Source organism: Numida meleagris, chromosome 17, assembly GCF_002078875.1.
Source record: "Numida meleagris isolate 19003 breed g44 Domestic line chromosome 17, NumMel1.0, whole genome shotgun sequence".
Taxonomy (NCBI): Eukaryota; Metazoa; Chordata; class Aves; order Galliformes; family Numididae; genus Numida; species Numida meleagris.
The window spans coordinates 4,421,749-4,436,702 of record NC_034425.1 but is presented as its reverse complement, the minus strand read 5'-3'; the positions used below and the strand labels follow the sequence as shown (position 1 = coordinate 4,436,702).

Below are 14,954 nucleotides of genomic sequence, written 5' to 3'. Positions count from 1 at the left end.
GAATGGAACAATGGGCTGTGCAGCAGCTTTACCTCCAGCAGCCCTTCAATGATGTAGCCAATCGTGCAGTCATCAGGAAGACGCACTCTTTCTGCAGTACTGATGAAGTTACCCAGGCTGTGGGAGCACAGGAGACAAGATCAAATACACTTCAAAGTTTACCAAACACACATTAATAGAGCTCAGCTAGGGGGAGGTGTTTACCTGGCCCAGGGACTCATCTTCAGAGCGAGACCTCTGCTGATACAGAATCCTGCTCCACCTGTGGCAAACCAGAATTTCACGCTTGTCTTCTGAAGAAGCAACAAGGAAAAAAAACAAAAAACACATGCTAGTTACTGATAATCAGCTTTTCTCTGATTGGCAGGGCAAGGAGGAGAACTCTAGGCTCTACTGGATATCACACTGCACTTGAGTCAGAACAAAACTGCAGACTAATGTTACTTCTTCAGGCTGCTGAAAGCCTGGGTAGCTCTTCTCTCTAAATACCACCTTGGAAATGACAACAGGCATACCATCGAGTTTACACAACTGAGAGAGAGCACATGTGAAGTGGGAAACTACAGTGCCACTTCTAAAGAATTCCAGCTGTCCCCTGACAATTCTAGCCAAGGGCCACAGCCAGCACAATCTTCCTGAGGAAATCATAGCTGTTTTGTTGCATGCTTGGCTCCAGGGAGACTGTTATGTTATGCAGTTTTTCCTAACAAGGTGCTTTATAACTGACTTTCTGGCTAGTGAATTGATTTATTTTCAGGCCTGTTAACATAGAGGACCTCTGAAAACTTGTATTTCAGCTCATGAACTTTGCAACTGAGACACCTTTGCTTCTACATCCTGGAAACATAGTAACCAAACAGCATTGGAAATGCTAGGCCTTAAATACACAGAGAATCTGTCACCCATCCCATCTGAGGTTGGTTCAAGCTGGTAATGGTGGGATACTGCTCTGAACAGCCCCACCCTTCAAAAATAAAACAAAAACACAGCAACAACAACACAACAAAGCGACAAGTATCAGCCCCCCAAAACGATTAAAACAAAAGGAAGAGTCAGGGTGGGGAGGCCCTACTCACCTCAGTGTGAGGGAGATCACCAACATAAGTGAGCAAAGGAAGAGAAGCAGACATCCACCCAGGAGACAACTCTATCGTACATAAGCATGTGAGGTCAGACCACAGTTACATTTAACCTGGCACCCTGTCTCTGACAATGACCATTACTTGTACATTATATCACTTGTTTTTATGGGGGACCTATAAACTCTCATGGTTTAAAAAAAATTAAAAGGCTCAGGATGATTCTCAGCCTAACTGAGGAACTGCTTACTGATCCATCACTTTGGACATGGTCAGCTGCCTCAATGGGATGGTCCAGACTGGGTCGCCCCACGTAGACATCCTGGCTAGGTGAGAAGGCAGATAAGAGACGCAGGAGAGTGCGTGGATTCACATAGTTGTCATCGTCCACATGGCAAAACCACCTTCAAATAAACAAAAAAAACCACCACCACCAAAGTTACTGCAGAGCTGTCACAAAGAAATGAGTTACAGTTTCACAGCCGAGTCCTGGTCTTTCAGGCTTAGAAGAAAAAGCATATCCTATTATCCTGAATAACATAACTTGGAAGCTGGAACCACCTATAGATCCTAATTCTGCAGAGATGCTGAAGCCCTGCTAGGTTTCAGATGATCCTTGTTTATAAACACTGCTTCCTGCTGTACTATCTTCCTTATGCTCATCACTATGTCTTAGCTAGAGCAGCTGAAAGAAACAAAGTCAACAAAAACACCTACTTTTGTCCAGATTCTAGGAATTTATCATATTCCACAGACATCTTGCAGCAGAGAGCTTGCCGGGTGTGGACAGCAGAACAGTTGGTGTTGATCATATGATCCCCTGGGGGGAAAAAAGTAATAAACGTCAGCCCCATCAAGTTTGGGAAGAATAAGTGGTCCAGAAATGACCAAGTATACATTTGGCACTATTACAGTACATCAAAACTGCATACAGTATGTGCATGGAGAGTAAATGTTAGGACAAGCAGGGCTCACACACTGTGCATATGGAATAAAGTTGTCAAGTACATAAATATCACAGAATTGTAGGGGTTAGAAGGGAGACCATCTAGAACCAGCAGGTTCCCTAAAACAGCTTGCACAGAAAAGCATCCAGAGGAGTTTTGAGTATCTCCAGAGACGTGGTTAGATTGCAGGGTATGTAAATATGGCCACGAGACTGTATGCAAAGGGAATATAACTTTGGACCAAAGAGACTGAAGCTCCCTAACAGGAAGGAAGCGTAGGAAAAGGTGAACAAAGTATTCAGAAAGCACCAAGCCTTTTGTCCAGGTAAGTAGGCACAGCATTTTCTACTGTCTTAACTTCCCTAATTGCTTGTACAGGATGAAATAAGGACTTCTAGGAAAAGCATGACCAACAGAAAACTCAGTTATGAAAGACAGCGCCCTTCTGCACCACGTAGCTCACCTGCTTTCAGGCGGAGCTCTCGATCCTCCCAGTCTGTGAATATAAATGTCTGCAGAAGACAAAAGTGAGTTAGGAGAAGGGTGTGTCCATAATTAAGGATGTCTACTTTGCTCAGTTCCCTGTCAGAATGCCAACTATTTTATCTTATTGATTTCTTTCATATTAGCCATTGCAGGGGGAACCCCAGCAACTTCAGCTCTTTCCTTACTGGAGAAGTTCCTGCATTGCAAACTAGAAGAAACTATTTCAGAAAAACACCCAAAACGTTGGTCTCCTTATCCCAGGGTACAGAAAAGAGTTTCCAACTAAGAACGACCATCTTATTTGAGAATATTTTCCTATGCAATTTCACCTCCTCCCTGTGGCTGGGAGCCATCCACAACTCTTAAGCAAGCTAAGAGGAAAGAATGAAAGTCATAGTGGAAACTGGCAGGCAGTAACCCTGGCCTGACCGCTGGGCAATACTGCATTAAGATGCTAGAATGTAATGAAATTCCTAAACAAGGGAACAGGTTCTATGTCAGTCTCCATAAAAACCTCAATTACTGAACTACTTCATCCAAAACGCTGGCGTCTAAGCCAACATCAGGACTGGAGATCTCGTCCTACCATTTAGTGCTTTTCCCAGTCCTCAAAAAATGGTTTCTGAATGGATTCAGACAGCGAGAAAGCTGCTGAATCGAGAACGAACTCAGCAATATATTCAGATGAAGTTCTTAGGCCTGTTTTCCTCAGCCTCACAGGGTGAGGTGTGTCCAGGCACAGCACGGAAGCAGCAGGTGAGAATATCAGAGTCCTGGGCCCGGCACTCACCTGTCCCCGAGCCCGGGAGATCCAGGTTTGGAACAGCAGCTCCAGCCGGGTCTTGTGATACTTCCTCGTCGTTTTCACCGCAATGAAGATGTCCTTCAGCTCCAGGCTCTCCCTGGCCGAGCCCCCGGGAGACCCGAGGCGGACCCTCCGCGCAGGCCACGGGCTACCGGTGAGGTCCCGACCGCCCCCCGCGGCCCCCGAGCCGCCGCCGCGCTCCCCGGGCACTTCGCTCCCCGCGGGCCGCGCCTCCCGCTTCGGGGAGGGCCTGCTGGGCCCGGCGGGCGGCGGGCGGCGGCGGGGCGCGGCGGGGGGCTGCCCCCGGGGCAGCAGCAGGAGGAGGACGGCGGCGGCGGTGACGGACAGCAGGAAGCAGGCTCTGCGGAGCCCCAGGCAGGAGCTGCTCATGTTGCGGCCCCGCCGGCCCCCGCCGCGCCGCGCGGCCGCCTCATGGCCCCCGGGAGCCCCGCGGCCGGTTTCCCCCGCGACCTCCACCAGACGGCTCCGGGAGGCGGCGGAACCCCCAGGGCCGGCGGAGAGCAGCTCCCGGGCACCTCGGGCCGACCCGCTCGCGAGAGAAGCCGCCCCGGCGCTAGGCCGGGCTGCGAGAAGTCTGGCGAGCGCGGCCGATCCCCGCGGGGGGCGGTAGCCCCGCGCGGCCCAGCCCCGGCCCGTCCGCACCGCCGCCCGGTGCCAGCGGGGTGGAGCGGCGGGCCGCGGCCCCTTTAAGGGCTTCACCTGTCGGATGCGGTCTGGCCGCGCCGCAAGACCCGGAAGTGAAAGTCGGGCTGGCGGTGGGGGCGGGGAGGTCGGCCGGAAGTGGCGGTAGTGAGGGAAGGATGCCGCTGCCCGTCCAGGTCTTTAACCTGCAGGTATGAGGCGGCTCTCTCCCGCCGCTCCCGGCGTCGCCGTTCCGTCGCGGCCGCGTTCGGCGTTGCTTCTGCGCGGCGTTCGATGGCCCGGCCCTGTCCTTCCGCGGCCCTGCCTCTCCGTGGCCTCCGGGCGGCGCGGTGTGGCCTTCCCCGTCGGCCCAGCGCCGCGGCTCCGTCGCGCTCCCGGGCGGCCCTGGCGCTCCTCTCTCGCGGTCGGGGTGCGGTCGCCCATCGTTCCGCTGAGGTCCGCCCGCGTCGCGCGGAGCGGCTCCAACCGGGCCCCCCTCGGCGGTTTGTGGCGTTACAGGCGGGGTTGGGCGAGCAGAAGGTGCGATAGAGCGGCGGGTGCGGAGGGCGCTGCGGGACACAGGTGCACCCGAAGGGACTCACCGCGGTTGTAGGCTGCCCCTTCTGTGTCCGTAACGGGGATCCCTCTGCGAATTACCCGGCTTCCATCCTTTAGCAAGCACAAGTTCCCTGTCGGGTGAGGGGTTGTGGGAGGTCAGGGCAGGGCGGGGGGCAGTTTCTGCACCTCGCTGCCTGCTCCGTACCGCACCCCCTCCGGTAGTGGCTTCCTCCCAGGTGTGGCAGGAGGCTTCAGCCAGTTCATCAGCTTGCACGAGGCCTGTCGAGGTACCTGCCAGCAGGGTGCTCCCGTGGGCTTGGAATTGTAGCAAGAGAGCGTTTTTTTGTTGTTGTTGTTTGAATTGTGAGAATTTCTTAAATAAGCCTTCTGTCTTCCCTTCAAAATGAAGAATTAGCTTGAAAGCATCTGAGTTTGTGTGTCCAAGTGAGACTTGCAGCCCATTCCAGTTTTTCTGTGCCTGGAAGCTTAGGGAGGAAGGCAGAGTGGCAGCCTGCCGGCTTAGCGAGGTGCAAATCTTTGGGTTTCTCTAACTGGAGTTACTGTTATTTTCCACAGTGGTGATTCCTAAGGAGTCTGGGTCAGATTTTTGCTATGCTAGGCAAGTGCGGTCTAAAAAAACCAACCTGATTGTTAGCATTTATAAGAAAAAAGGTGGATGTAAATGGAAAAAATAATGGTCTCAATACACGGTGTCTTAAATGGTTTTACACACTGCTTTCCTGAGTTACTGATCTGGACAATCAGACTTTCCTTTGCACTCTCCCTCTCTTCTCTTCATGGAAGAAAGTAGCAAACTAGGAAACAAACTTGTTTAAACTTAATTTGTTTTTTGCTTCGGGGTTTGGGAGATTTCATATCAGTGTTGAGATACGTGCGTGCTTGGTACACATCAGTCTCAGAGCTGTGCTATTCTTCTGCACACCAGCTGTGCTCTGACAACAGTAGCAGGATAGTTCAGGGGGTGGCAGATTTTCACAGGGCAGATATATTTTCCCACAGCGTCTGCATTGTGTTCTTCACATTTCTTTAGACTTTAAAAAGTGTAACAGTGGTCTTCTCCCCCTCCCCCACCTCAGAGTTTTACTTTTAAGCATTAAAGCAGCTTTAAAAGGGTCTGGTGAGTTTTTATGGGTACTTTTTTTTTTTTTCCCCCACTGTTTTGGAGCTTCATGAGCTGAATGTTAATGCCTGCTCTTGCACAAGGCAGAGAAATGGAATGTAATTTAGAATTTAGCATGCATGCCTGAGATGCTTTGTATAATCAGATTTATTGATTTCTTCAGTTTCTTGTTGGATGATCTACCTGATCAAGTAAAAAGTTCTGTGTGAATGATGAGCGTTAATGTGGCTTATTTAGGAAAAGCTTCATTCTGAGCAGTAGTGTTGACACAGAAAAATCCTAAACCTGTCTAAGAGCTGAGGTTATGGCGTTTGTTTTAGTTTTCTTTCCATTATTGTATTGTATCAGAAATAGTGTTGCCAGTAGGAGTAGGGAAGTCATTCTCCCTCTGTACTCAGCCCTAGTGAGGCCCCACCTCGAGTACTGTGTCCAGTTTTGGGCCCCTCACTGCAAGAAAGACATTGAGGCCCTGGAGCGTGTGCAGAGGAGGGCGACGAAGCTGGGGAGGGGTCTGGAGCACAGGGCTGATGAGGAGCGGCTGAGGGAGCTGGGATTGTTCAGCCTGGAGAAGAGGAGGCTCAGAGGAGACCTCATGGCTCTCTATAACTACCTGAAGGGAGGTTGTAGTGAGCTGGGGGTCGGCCTTTTCTCTCTTGTAACTAGTGACAGGACAAGGGGGAATGGCTTCAAGTTGCGCCAGGGGAGATTTAGGCTGGACATTAGGAAACACTACTTTTCTGATAGAGTGGTCAGGCGCTAGAACGGGCTGCCCAGGGAGGTGGTGGAGTCACCGTCCCTGGAGGGGTTCAAGAAACATTTAGATATAGCGTTGAGAGACATGGTTTAGTGGGGTTATTGGTGGTAGGTGGATGGTTGGACTAGGTGATCTTGTAGATCTTTTCCAACCTAGCTGATTCTATGATTCTATTAAAATTTGGTATGTATTTCACCAAGTCCTTGGTACACCGAGTCACAGCTTCTTACATTTGAGCAGGAGACAGCTGTGTTTGACCACGTCTTGCTGTTTCAGGGTGCAGTGGAGCCCATGCAGATTGACGTCGATCCGCAAGAAGACCAACAAAACGCACCTGACATCAACTATGTAGTGGAAAACCCCACTCTGGTACGTGCTGCTTGCGGGCTGAAGGACTGCGTTTCTTGGGCGTACCTTCTTCCTTTCAGTTTCCTGAGAAACTTCTTCATTTTGCCTCTTGTCAAATTGTTACTTAGAGATTAATGCATATTCTTCTATGCATAGCAGGGTAAGAATAGCAGTAACCCCTTCTGTCATTTCCTTCATATGATCGTTTGCTCCTTACTGCTCAGACATCTCTTTTTTTTTTTTTTTTGGTCAGCATGTGGCCTGACACCTTGTTTGATTTCTGCGCCTTTCAGTTTTCTTCTGAAGCTAAAGAGATGGAGTGGTTATGTTGCCACCTTTTTTGTCTTTCTTACTGTTGCAACGTCTAAACGTTCCCCAAAAATTAGTGGTTTTCTTTTCGCCGTAACTGTGTGACATGACGGACTGTAATTCCCCTCTGATATTCAAATAACTGAGGAGCAAAGTGAAATTACTCCATGAGTTCAGAAGTGATGTGCAGCGTCACACGTGAATCTCTGGAAGAAAGAATGCTCCTGCCTTTGTATTTTTGGATTCTTCATCCAATAAAGCAGGAATTCTAAAGCCAGATTTCCTGTGCATGCAATCATATTTCAGTCTCAGAGCAGCATCGTTCTTGGCACTGAATCAAGCAAGAATCATGTTAGAAAATGGTACATCTATAGCTGTATCTTAATTTAGGCACACGGGGGTGGGGGAGATGGACAATGGTATGAGATGCAAATTAAGTGTGGACAGACAGCCTGAGCTCTGGAGCAGGCTTAACAATTGTTACGTGTTCAGAATTTAAACCTCAGAGCCTTCCTCAAGAGTAAGAGGTCCTTATGGCTCTCAAAGGAAATATTTTAAGAGCAAAAGAATGCAAATTGTCATTTGGAAGTGATTCTACTAGGAAAAACTATGTCTGGAATGGGTGTCTGGTTTAGGAAAATTCAGTTCACATGATGAAATCTTGACAAAATTATTAACAGGTGGTTAGGTTATTAACTGAGCAGCTTTAATTAGCAGCAGGACTACAGAAAAATAAATAAAATAGTAATTTCCTCAGAATTTGCAGTACATTCCAGTTTACTTTCCTTTGAAGAAAGGGGAAATGGAATAATGTTACCTGACTGCTTTCTCTGAGTCACGTTGGTCTCCATGTAGGAGCCAAGACTGCAGGAAAACCTGGGCAGGTCGTGGTGTAGTGTCTTGATTTAGTGGTGCCATCTTTGCCTTCTAAGTCTGAGCTCTGCTTACAGGACTTGGAGCAGTACGCATCCAGTTACAGCGGTCTGATGCGGATTGAGCGGCTGCAGTTCATTGCTGATCACTGCCCACAGCTGCGGGTGGAAGCTCTCAAGATGGCTCTGTCATTTGTCCAGAGAACTTTCAACGTTGATGTGTATGAAGAAATCCACAGGAAGCTGTCTGAGGCCACCAGGTACTAAGATGATGGGGAAACCTGGGGAGCTTTTCTACTGAAGACAGGTGTTCCATTGCGGGGAACTTTACGTGTGTCGCACCAAAACGTTCCTTCGACATCTGATCTCGTTCTGAAGTCATAGTATTTTAAAGGGCTACAGGTAGATGTTGTGAGAAGTTGAATCCTTGCAGATTTTAATGAGCATCCCTAGGTAAATTATGGAATTGAAGCTGCTGCTTGGTGCTCTTGTATTCATGGATTAAAACCTCATCTAAATATTTGCCTCTCTCTATTCCTTTCCTTCTCTTTTTTTGCTTTTTCTTTCTTTCGTTCCACAGTGCCTTTGTTTTTTCCTTTGGTCTGTTTGGTGCATTTGGTGGTACTGTTTTTGAGGGTAACAGTGGCAGGTACTTCTCAGCCACTTGTTCAGAAGAGTTTGCAGGGTATTAATCACATCAAACTCTTTCAGAGAGCTGCAGAATACTCCTGATGCTGTCCCCGATAGCGGAATTGAACCTCCTCCTCTCGACACAGCTTGGGTCGAAGCTACACGCAAAAAAGCTCTTCTTAAACTGGAGAAACTTGACACAGATCTGAAAAACTACAAAGGGAACTCCATCAAGGAGAGTATCAGGTGAGATGCAGAAGGCTCTGCTGGTGCAAGGAAGAGCATTTTTGCTCCTCCAGGCACCTGACACGGAATGTCAGCTGCATTCAGTGCCTTAGGTCAGTGTGCTGAGTCACTTGTTCGGAACAAACTCTGTGCCCCTTTTTTTTCCCTGCCCTTTCTAAGCAGGCAGTTCATTAGTATTTTAATTCCTGTGCTCCAGGAGAGGCCACGACGACTTAGGTGATCATTACCTTGACTGTGGGGACCTCAGCAACGCTCTCAAGTGTTACTCGCGAGCCCGTGATTACTGCACCAGTGCTAAGCATGTTATCAACATGTGTCTCAATGTCATCAAGGTAGGAAGGACTGTGGGGAGTGGTACTTGGTGTCATTCTGCCATCTGCTATGGAGTCCACCTGTACTTTGCTCCAGTTGCACCTTTCATGTCCACAGCTGTACTACTTGTTGAAGTAACACCATTATTCATGCCTATTCTATGCTGTTCCTGGCTCTCTACAGGTCAGTGTCTACCTCCAAAACTGGTCTCATGTTCTGAGCTATGTAAGCAAGGCTGAGTCTACGCCAGAAATTGCAGAAGTAAGGTCCTGCTTTTTAATTTGCACGAATTTACCCTTTGTTTTCTGTCTCCAAAGTTTGTAAATTAATTTATTCAATTACCCCTTCTACGAATTGTTCCCTTGAAGATTTCCTTCATCTTACAGTCTACTCTTCCTCTAATCCAGCCAATCCTTATCTCCTACACTATTCCTTTTGAGATTCATTGTTAATTATCTCCCATGCTATGCATGCAGGAGATCTTACTCCTGGTAAAAGCAGAAAGACTTGTCCTCAGTGCTTTCCGTGTTTCCCAAGATAGATAAGGTGAAGTTATCTTGCTGTTGAGATTTGCAAATTAATTATTAGGATGAAATATCCCAAGGACATTTGTAATCAAAATGACTTTCAAACTGCTTGTTCACTGCTGCTTTTTCTCATCTTGTAGCAAAGGGGAGAAAGAGACAGCCAGACACAAGCAATTCTCACTAAACTGAAATGTGCAGCAGGTGAGTGAATCCTTCAGCTTCCTGTATTCTGTATGCCTGGTTTTCTTCTTCTTATCTGTCCATAGGAATCTTAGACGACAGAATATTTTGATTTTTTTTTTCTCTCATATTTGATAAACTTTGTTTTCTCACCAGAAAGGCAGAATTTAATAAGGCTTAATGAGATGGAACTCTCATCGGTGTATTTTAAAGGATGCTGGTTACTGTCTGAGAGTCCTGCTTCACTTCAGTAGCGAAGGCATTAGCAACCCTAGGGGTGCACGTTTCACTCCCTTTCCCAGTTTTTACAGTGGGAGATTTTACACTTTTTTTCCTAACTTGTATTCTGTCATAAACAGAGGACTAACTTTTCCTGATTTCCAGGCTTGGCTGAACTAGCTGCACGGAAATACAAACAGGCAGCAAAGTGCTTCTTGTTGGCATCATTTGATCACTGTGATTTCCCTGAGGTGAGGACCAAGAGGGATCTGCATGGGATTGGAGGGAATGTAATTCTTTCAAACACTAGTTTGTAAAATTCAAGTACTGTAGCTACCCTGACAGCACTCCTGTGTGGTTTGGTGGTACTGTGAACCACGTCTTACAGAAAAACCAAGGCAAACACAACCAAACAAATAACTCTGTGCTTGAGTTCTGCATTTGACAAACACTAATCTTATTAATGGGTAAAGGAAAGGCCTGGAGCAGAATACTTAATTCCAGCCTTCTGCCATTTCACTCGTCGGTGACAGTGCTACCATTCAGAGCATGCTCTCTCAATCTCTCTCTCTAGCTGTTATCTCCTAGCAATGTAGCTGTGTATGGTGGTCTCTGTGCCCTTGCTACCTTTGATCGTCAGGAACTGCAACGAAATGTTATCTCTAGCAGGTGAGTGGTGCTTTGTGAGGAGCTGGTACGCCACTGGACATCCTTTGTAGACATGGCACTTTATATGAGAATGGATTCTGGAAAGACCAGTAGCTCTCTCATTCTGGAGATAAAGAAGAACTGAACCATGATTTGGCTTTAGCATTAGGTGAAGTTTCCCTGTCAAAACACAGTGGTTAATCATAGCTGGTATTCTAACAGAAATTTCCAGCCCAAGTCAAATCTAACATCTGCATAGCCCTGTTTCCTATTGCCATTAGTGGCCCAGGTCAGATGCTCAGTGGGAGTAACAGAGTTCTGTGAGAGGCAGCTTTGGACAATTTACCTTGATATGACTTCTAGTCTATGTTAATCATATTAATACAACTTAACAGTGAATATAACTTAAAATGTATTCTAACTATGACAGATGCAAGGTTAATAGAATTACAAGGTTTGGAGAAATAGATGGATATTTGTGTGTCATAGATTGAATGAGTGTGGTACTGAATTCCATACAGCTAAGGCTATGGAAGCAGTAATTTTAAGGTGATGTGGAAAAAGGGTTGTTACCCTGAGTGTTTTTATTGGCTGAGGTCCCAGGGTTCAAAATTCTGGGATGGAGAACTAGGAGAGCACTGAGAAGCAGTGTACGTTCTGAAGATCTCCCATGCTTAAGATAGATCATCTTCCCAAGGCTGCTGGATATTGAGCCTGCATCAGGTGTGCTGTGCTTTGAAAGGGATCACAGAGCTGGCTAGCACACGGTACTGTGCACACACAGATGTGGCCTGTGTCTTCTGGTTGTATGGCTTGATTCTGACTTTATCCCAATTCTGCTACTTGATTTGGCAAAAGTCTTTTGGCTTCTTTTACCACAGCTCTGATGCTACATCTCTGTCTTCCAGGCTCCCAGCCCTCCTGCACCTGGGCTCTCCGGTCTGTTAGGGAGTCAGTTCTTGGAATCTCCAGATGATAGCTGGAGTTTGTGATCTTGAACTTTGGAGTGATGAGGCTGTGGGGTGTGAAGTGGTGGGTTCCAAGGTCTGATCACTGCCGTGTTTATCTGTAGTTCCTTCAAATTGTTTTTGGAGCTGGAGCCACAGGTTCGTGACATCATCTTCAAGTTTTATGAATCTAAATATGCTTCATGCCTGAAGATGCTGGATGAGATGAAGGTGAGTTGCAGGGGAGCAGTGCAGGAACTGACTCTGAGAGTTTCCTTCCGTATGCCTTTTGTGAGAAACAGTAACTACGTGTTTCCTGTTCATCTTTTCTGTGGTGTCTTCTACCTCCTGACATGGTAGATGGAAACTGAGAGTAGTTTAGGCACAGATGGTGAGGAGAAATCAGGCAATTTTTTAAACATGTGTTGAGTTCTTCAATAGATTGTGAATTCTCTTATTCATTCTTGTGGGTTTTTTTGCCTTGCTGTAGTGCATATTAATATCCTTTAGGATTAAGTATATTTATATATATATTTTAAGAACATAGGAATTAATTATGTATCTTTTCTAGACTGTGCTTCAGCTTCTGATGGTTTCTTTTTTTTTTTTTTTGCACAGGACAACCTGCTGCTGGATATGTACCTTGCACCTCACGTCAGGACACTTTATACTCAAATTCGAAATCGTGCCCTTATTCAGGTAATTGTTGGTGTAATCCTGAGAGGTGGATAAATGGTGAGAGAGGCCATCTCTTTGCCATTATTTTTCTCTGGTATTTCAGAGGATGGGGAGTCCCCTTGGTAACTGAGTATGTTCTTATTCCTAGTACTTCAGCCCCTATGTGTCAGCAGATATGCACAAGATGGCGACTGCTTTTAATACCACAGTGGCTGCTCTGGAAGATGAACTGACTCAGCTGATTTTGGAGGGACTGATCAATGCCCGAATAGACTCGCACAGTAAGGTGAGTGCATCTGAGCCACAGGTCATGGGCTGAACAGCTGTCCTAAGATTTCAGAATTCTCTCTTCCTGGGATACTTTGAAACTGCGTTCATCTGCTGTGAATGGCATTTTCAGTAGGGCTGATCTCCGGACTCGTGATACACCAGCTTTGTTCCATTGTGCAGAGAGGGCTTCCAGCAGTGGAGCCCTGTCAATGCTCCTGCGTACAGTTTTCTGTATTGGTTGCAGATTCTTTATGCTCGAGATGTAGACCAGCGCAGCACAACTTTTGAGAAGTCTTTACTGATGGGCAAAGAGTTCCAGCGCCGTGCCAAGGCGATGATCCTGCGAGCCGCAGTCCTGCGCAACCAGATCCATGTCAAGGTATGGGCATGTTAAACAGAGATTCAGAGCAGTGTTACAGGTAGCATCATCTTTTTCCCCAGAAAATGTGAAAGTTGATATGTTGAAGATTCAGCAGGGTAGTGGATTTACTGTTGCCACTAATGGACTAATTCTTAAGATACCAAATATGAAATGGGAAGAAGAAACAAGAATTTCTGGCCAGTATGCTGAACTACTTGTACAATTCAGAATGTCCTTTGAAATTAATATGCTTGAGTTGATTCTCATTCATTCTGCCTAATTCATGATGCACGTATCTTTTATCATACCAAAACCAAAGAAACTTGAAGCAACGTTTTTTTAGTAGAGGAAATAAAATAATGCATGAATTGTTTGCAGTATTCTTTCCAAGATGCAAAGAATGCCAGTAGGGAGGATAGGACACAGAAGGTACTGAATTCTGTAGTACACTCATCTCTGTGATAACCAAGTGCCAGGTGAGATTCAACTTCAGCAGCCAATGTCACCATGTGCATAGTAAACAGAGTGGTTTAAAACTTCTGGTTCAACTTGTATAGGAGCTGTGAACTTGAACTGTAGCATTTGTAAACACAGAGCTTTTGCAAATCCATCATTATTTATGAATTTGGGGGTGTGCTCTCCATCTGCCCTTGTCCTGCTTGTCGTCACCTGTGTGTGTTTCCTTCGGTCTCCTTGGAAGCATGCTGTGGGATATTCACGCGTCACTAACTAGAATGTGTTTTGGTCTTTTTGTTGCAGTCTCCTCCGAGAGAAGGTAGCCAAGGGGAGCTTACTCCAGCTAACAGCCAGTCCAGAATGAGCACCAACATGTGATACACTTCATGCATTACCAAAAGAAATGGTCCCTCTGGGACTCTGTTCAGTGTCACACCCACAAACTGCTGAGCTTCACAAACTGCTCCTGCCTCCCTCACTTTGTGCTTGGATTGAGAGGGTCAGGGCTGATGATGAATAATACGAATATTCCAATAACTTCAGTTCTCCTTGAAAAGAAATTCTTCCTAAAAACGGCATCCCTGCAATGGGTCATCATTTCAGGGTTAGTAGGATTCTCCCTTCCTTTTCCTTCATCCGTCACTCCATGCAGCGTTGGCAGGTTATTTATACAGATGCTGATTTGAGGTTTGTTCAGCTGCTGTTAGCTTTCTTGGTTCTGAGCTGCAAACACAGGTAGTGTTAAGCTGAACGGACAGGAGTGATCTGAGATGAATTTCACTGGCCGGAAGGTATTGCCTTGTTTCTGAGCAATGCTGTGCTTTCTCTTTGTTTCAAATAAACTCTTTTAAGTGCGTTGCTCTCAATTATGGAACTGGGAGATGCGATTGTTTTGAGAAACTCTTAGTGATTTGTTTACCTACAGCTAAACACGTGGCACTGTTTCCATGCATTCAGTCTCAGGCCTTTATTTTAGGGTGTTATGAGTACCTAGATCTGTGTTTTGTTTTTTTTTTCTCTTGTCTCTGTTTTCAAAGACCTGGTTCCTGATGTTTTTCCACTTGTGCATGACCTGGCTTTGGGAATCCACCCTTATCATAGCAGTAAATCTCTCCCTTAGACAAATGCTGCTGCTGGTCTAACCATACTGCCACGGTGTGTGATGGTTTCCCAACACGTGCAGCAGTCACTTGTAGCAGCACAGATAAATGCCATAGAGCACCGTGCAAGTCCTGGAGCAGAGCTTACAACAGTCAGTCTAGATGCCTGCTCTGCAGGTGCATTTATTCCCATTTTCCTTTTATAAAGGGATTAAAGCTGGCAGCCCAGGTGTGTGTGTGTGTTTGTGTTTTGTGTTAATGAAAGGAGACATGCACTGAGTTTTCTGAAGTCACTGCAGCCTTGCATTCATCTTATCCATAAGGCAAGCTGAGAATTTTGCTCCAGCCCTGTCTGGTCTGGCAACTGACTACAGATGTTATTGTTCATGCTTTTTTTTTTTTTAATATTAATAAATGTTGTTATACCTAGTGCATTAAA

At 46.4% G+C, this 14,954-nt stretch overlaps 1 protein-coding gene across 4 annotated transcripts; it reads left to right on the top strand.

The window, feature by feature from the left end:
- GPS1 (G protein pathway suppressor 1) lies at positions 3,302–14,954 on the top strand. Of its 4 annotated transcripts, none has more exons than XM_021414815.1 (14): positions 3,302–3,471; positions 6,689–6,781; positions 8,020–8,201; positions 8,653–8,817; positions 9,014–9,149; positions 9,313–9,390; positions 9,797–9,857; positions 10,221–10,306; positions 10,630–10,724; positions 11,776–11,881; positions 12,269–12,349; positions 12,477–12,614; positions 12,843–12,977; positions 13,719–14,954. In XM_021414815.1, exons 1-14 carry the CDS (start codon positions 3,385–3,387, stop codon positions 13,791–13,793), a joined length of 1,518 nt encoding a protein of 505 aa, XP_021270490.1. In that variant the 5' UTR covers positions 3,302–3,384; the 3' UTR covers positions 13,794–14,954. The 4 variants fall into 4 exon arrangements, with proteins under 4 accessions (XP_021270490.1, XP_021270491.1, XP_021270489.1 ...); XM_021414816.1 differs by lacking the exon at positions 3,302–3,471 and adding an exon at positions 4,031–4,171; XM_021414814.1 differs by lacking the exon at positions 3,302–3,471 and adding an exon at positions 4,413–4,499.

Bases quoted from the DNA above. Each gene is read 5' to 3' on its own strand.
- GPS1 (XM_021414815.1), top strand. From the start codon at position 3,385: ATGAAGATGTCCTTCAGCTCCAGGCTCTCCCTGGCCGAGCCCCCGGGA. The intron at 8,818-9,013 runs GTGAGATGCAGA...CCTGTGCTCCAG, and splicing joins TCCATCAAGGAGAGTATCAG to GAGAGGCCACGACGACTTAG. The intron at 12,978-13,718 runs GTATGGGCATGT...TTTTTGTTGCAG, and splicing joins GCAACCAGATCCATGTCAAG to TCTCCTCCGAGAGAAGGTAG.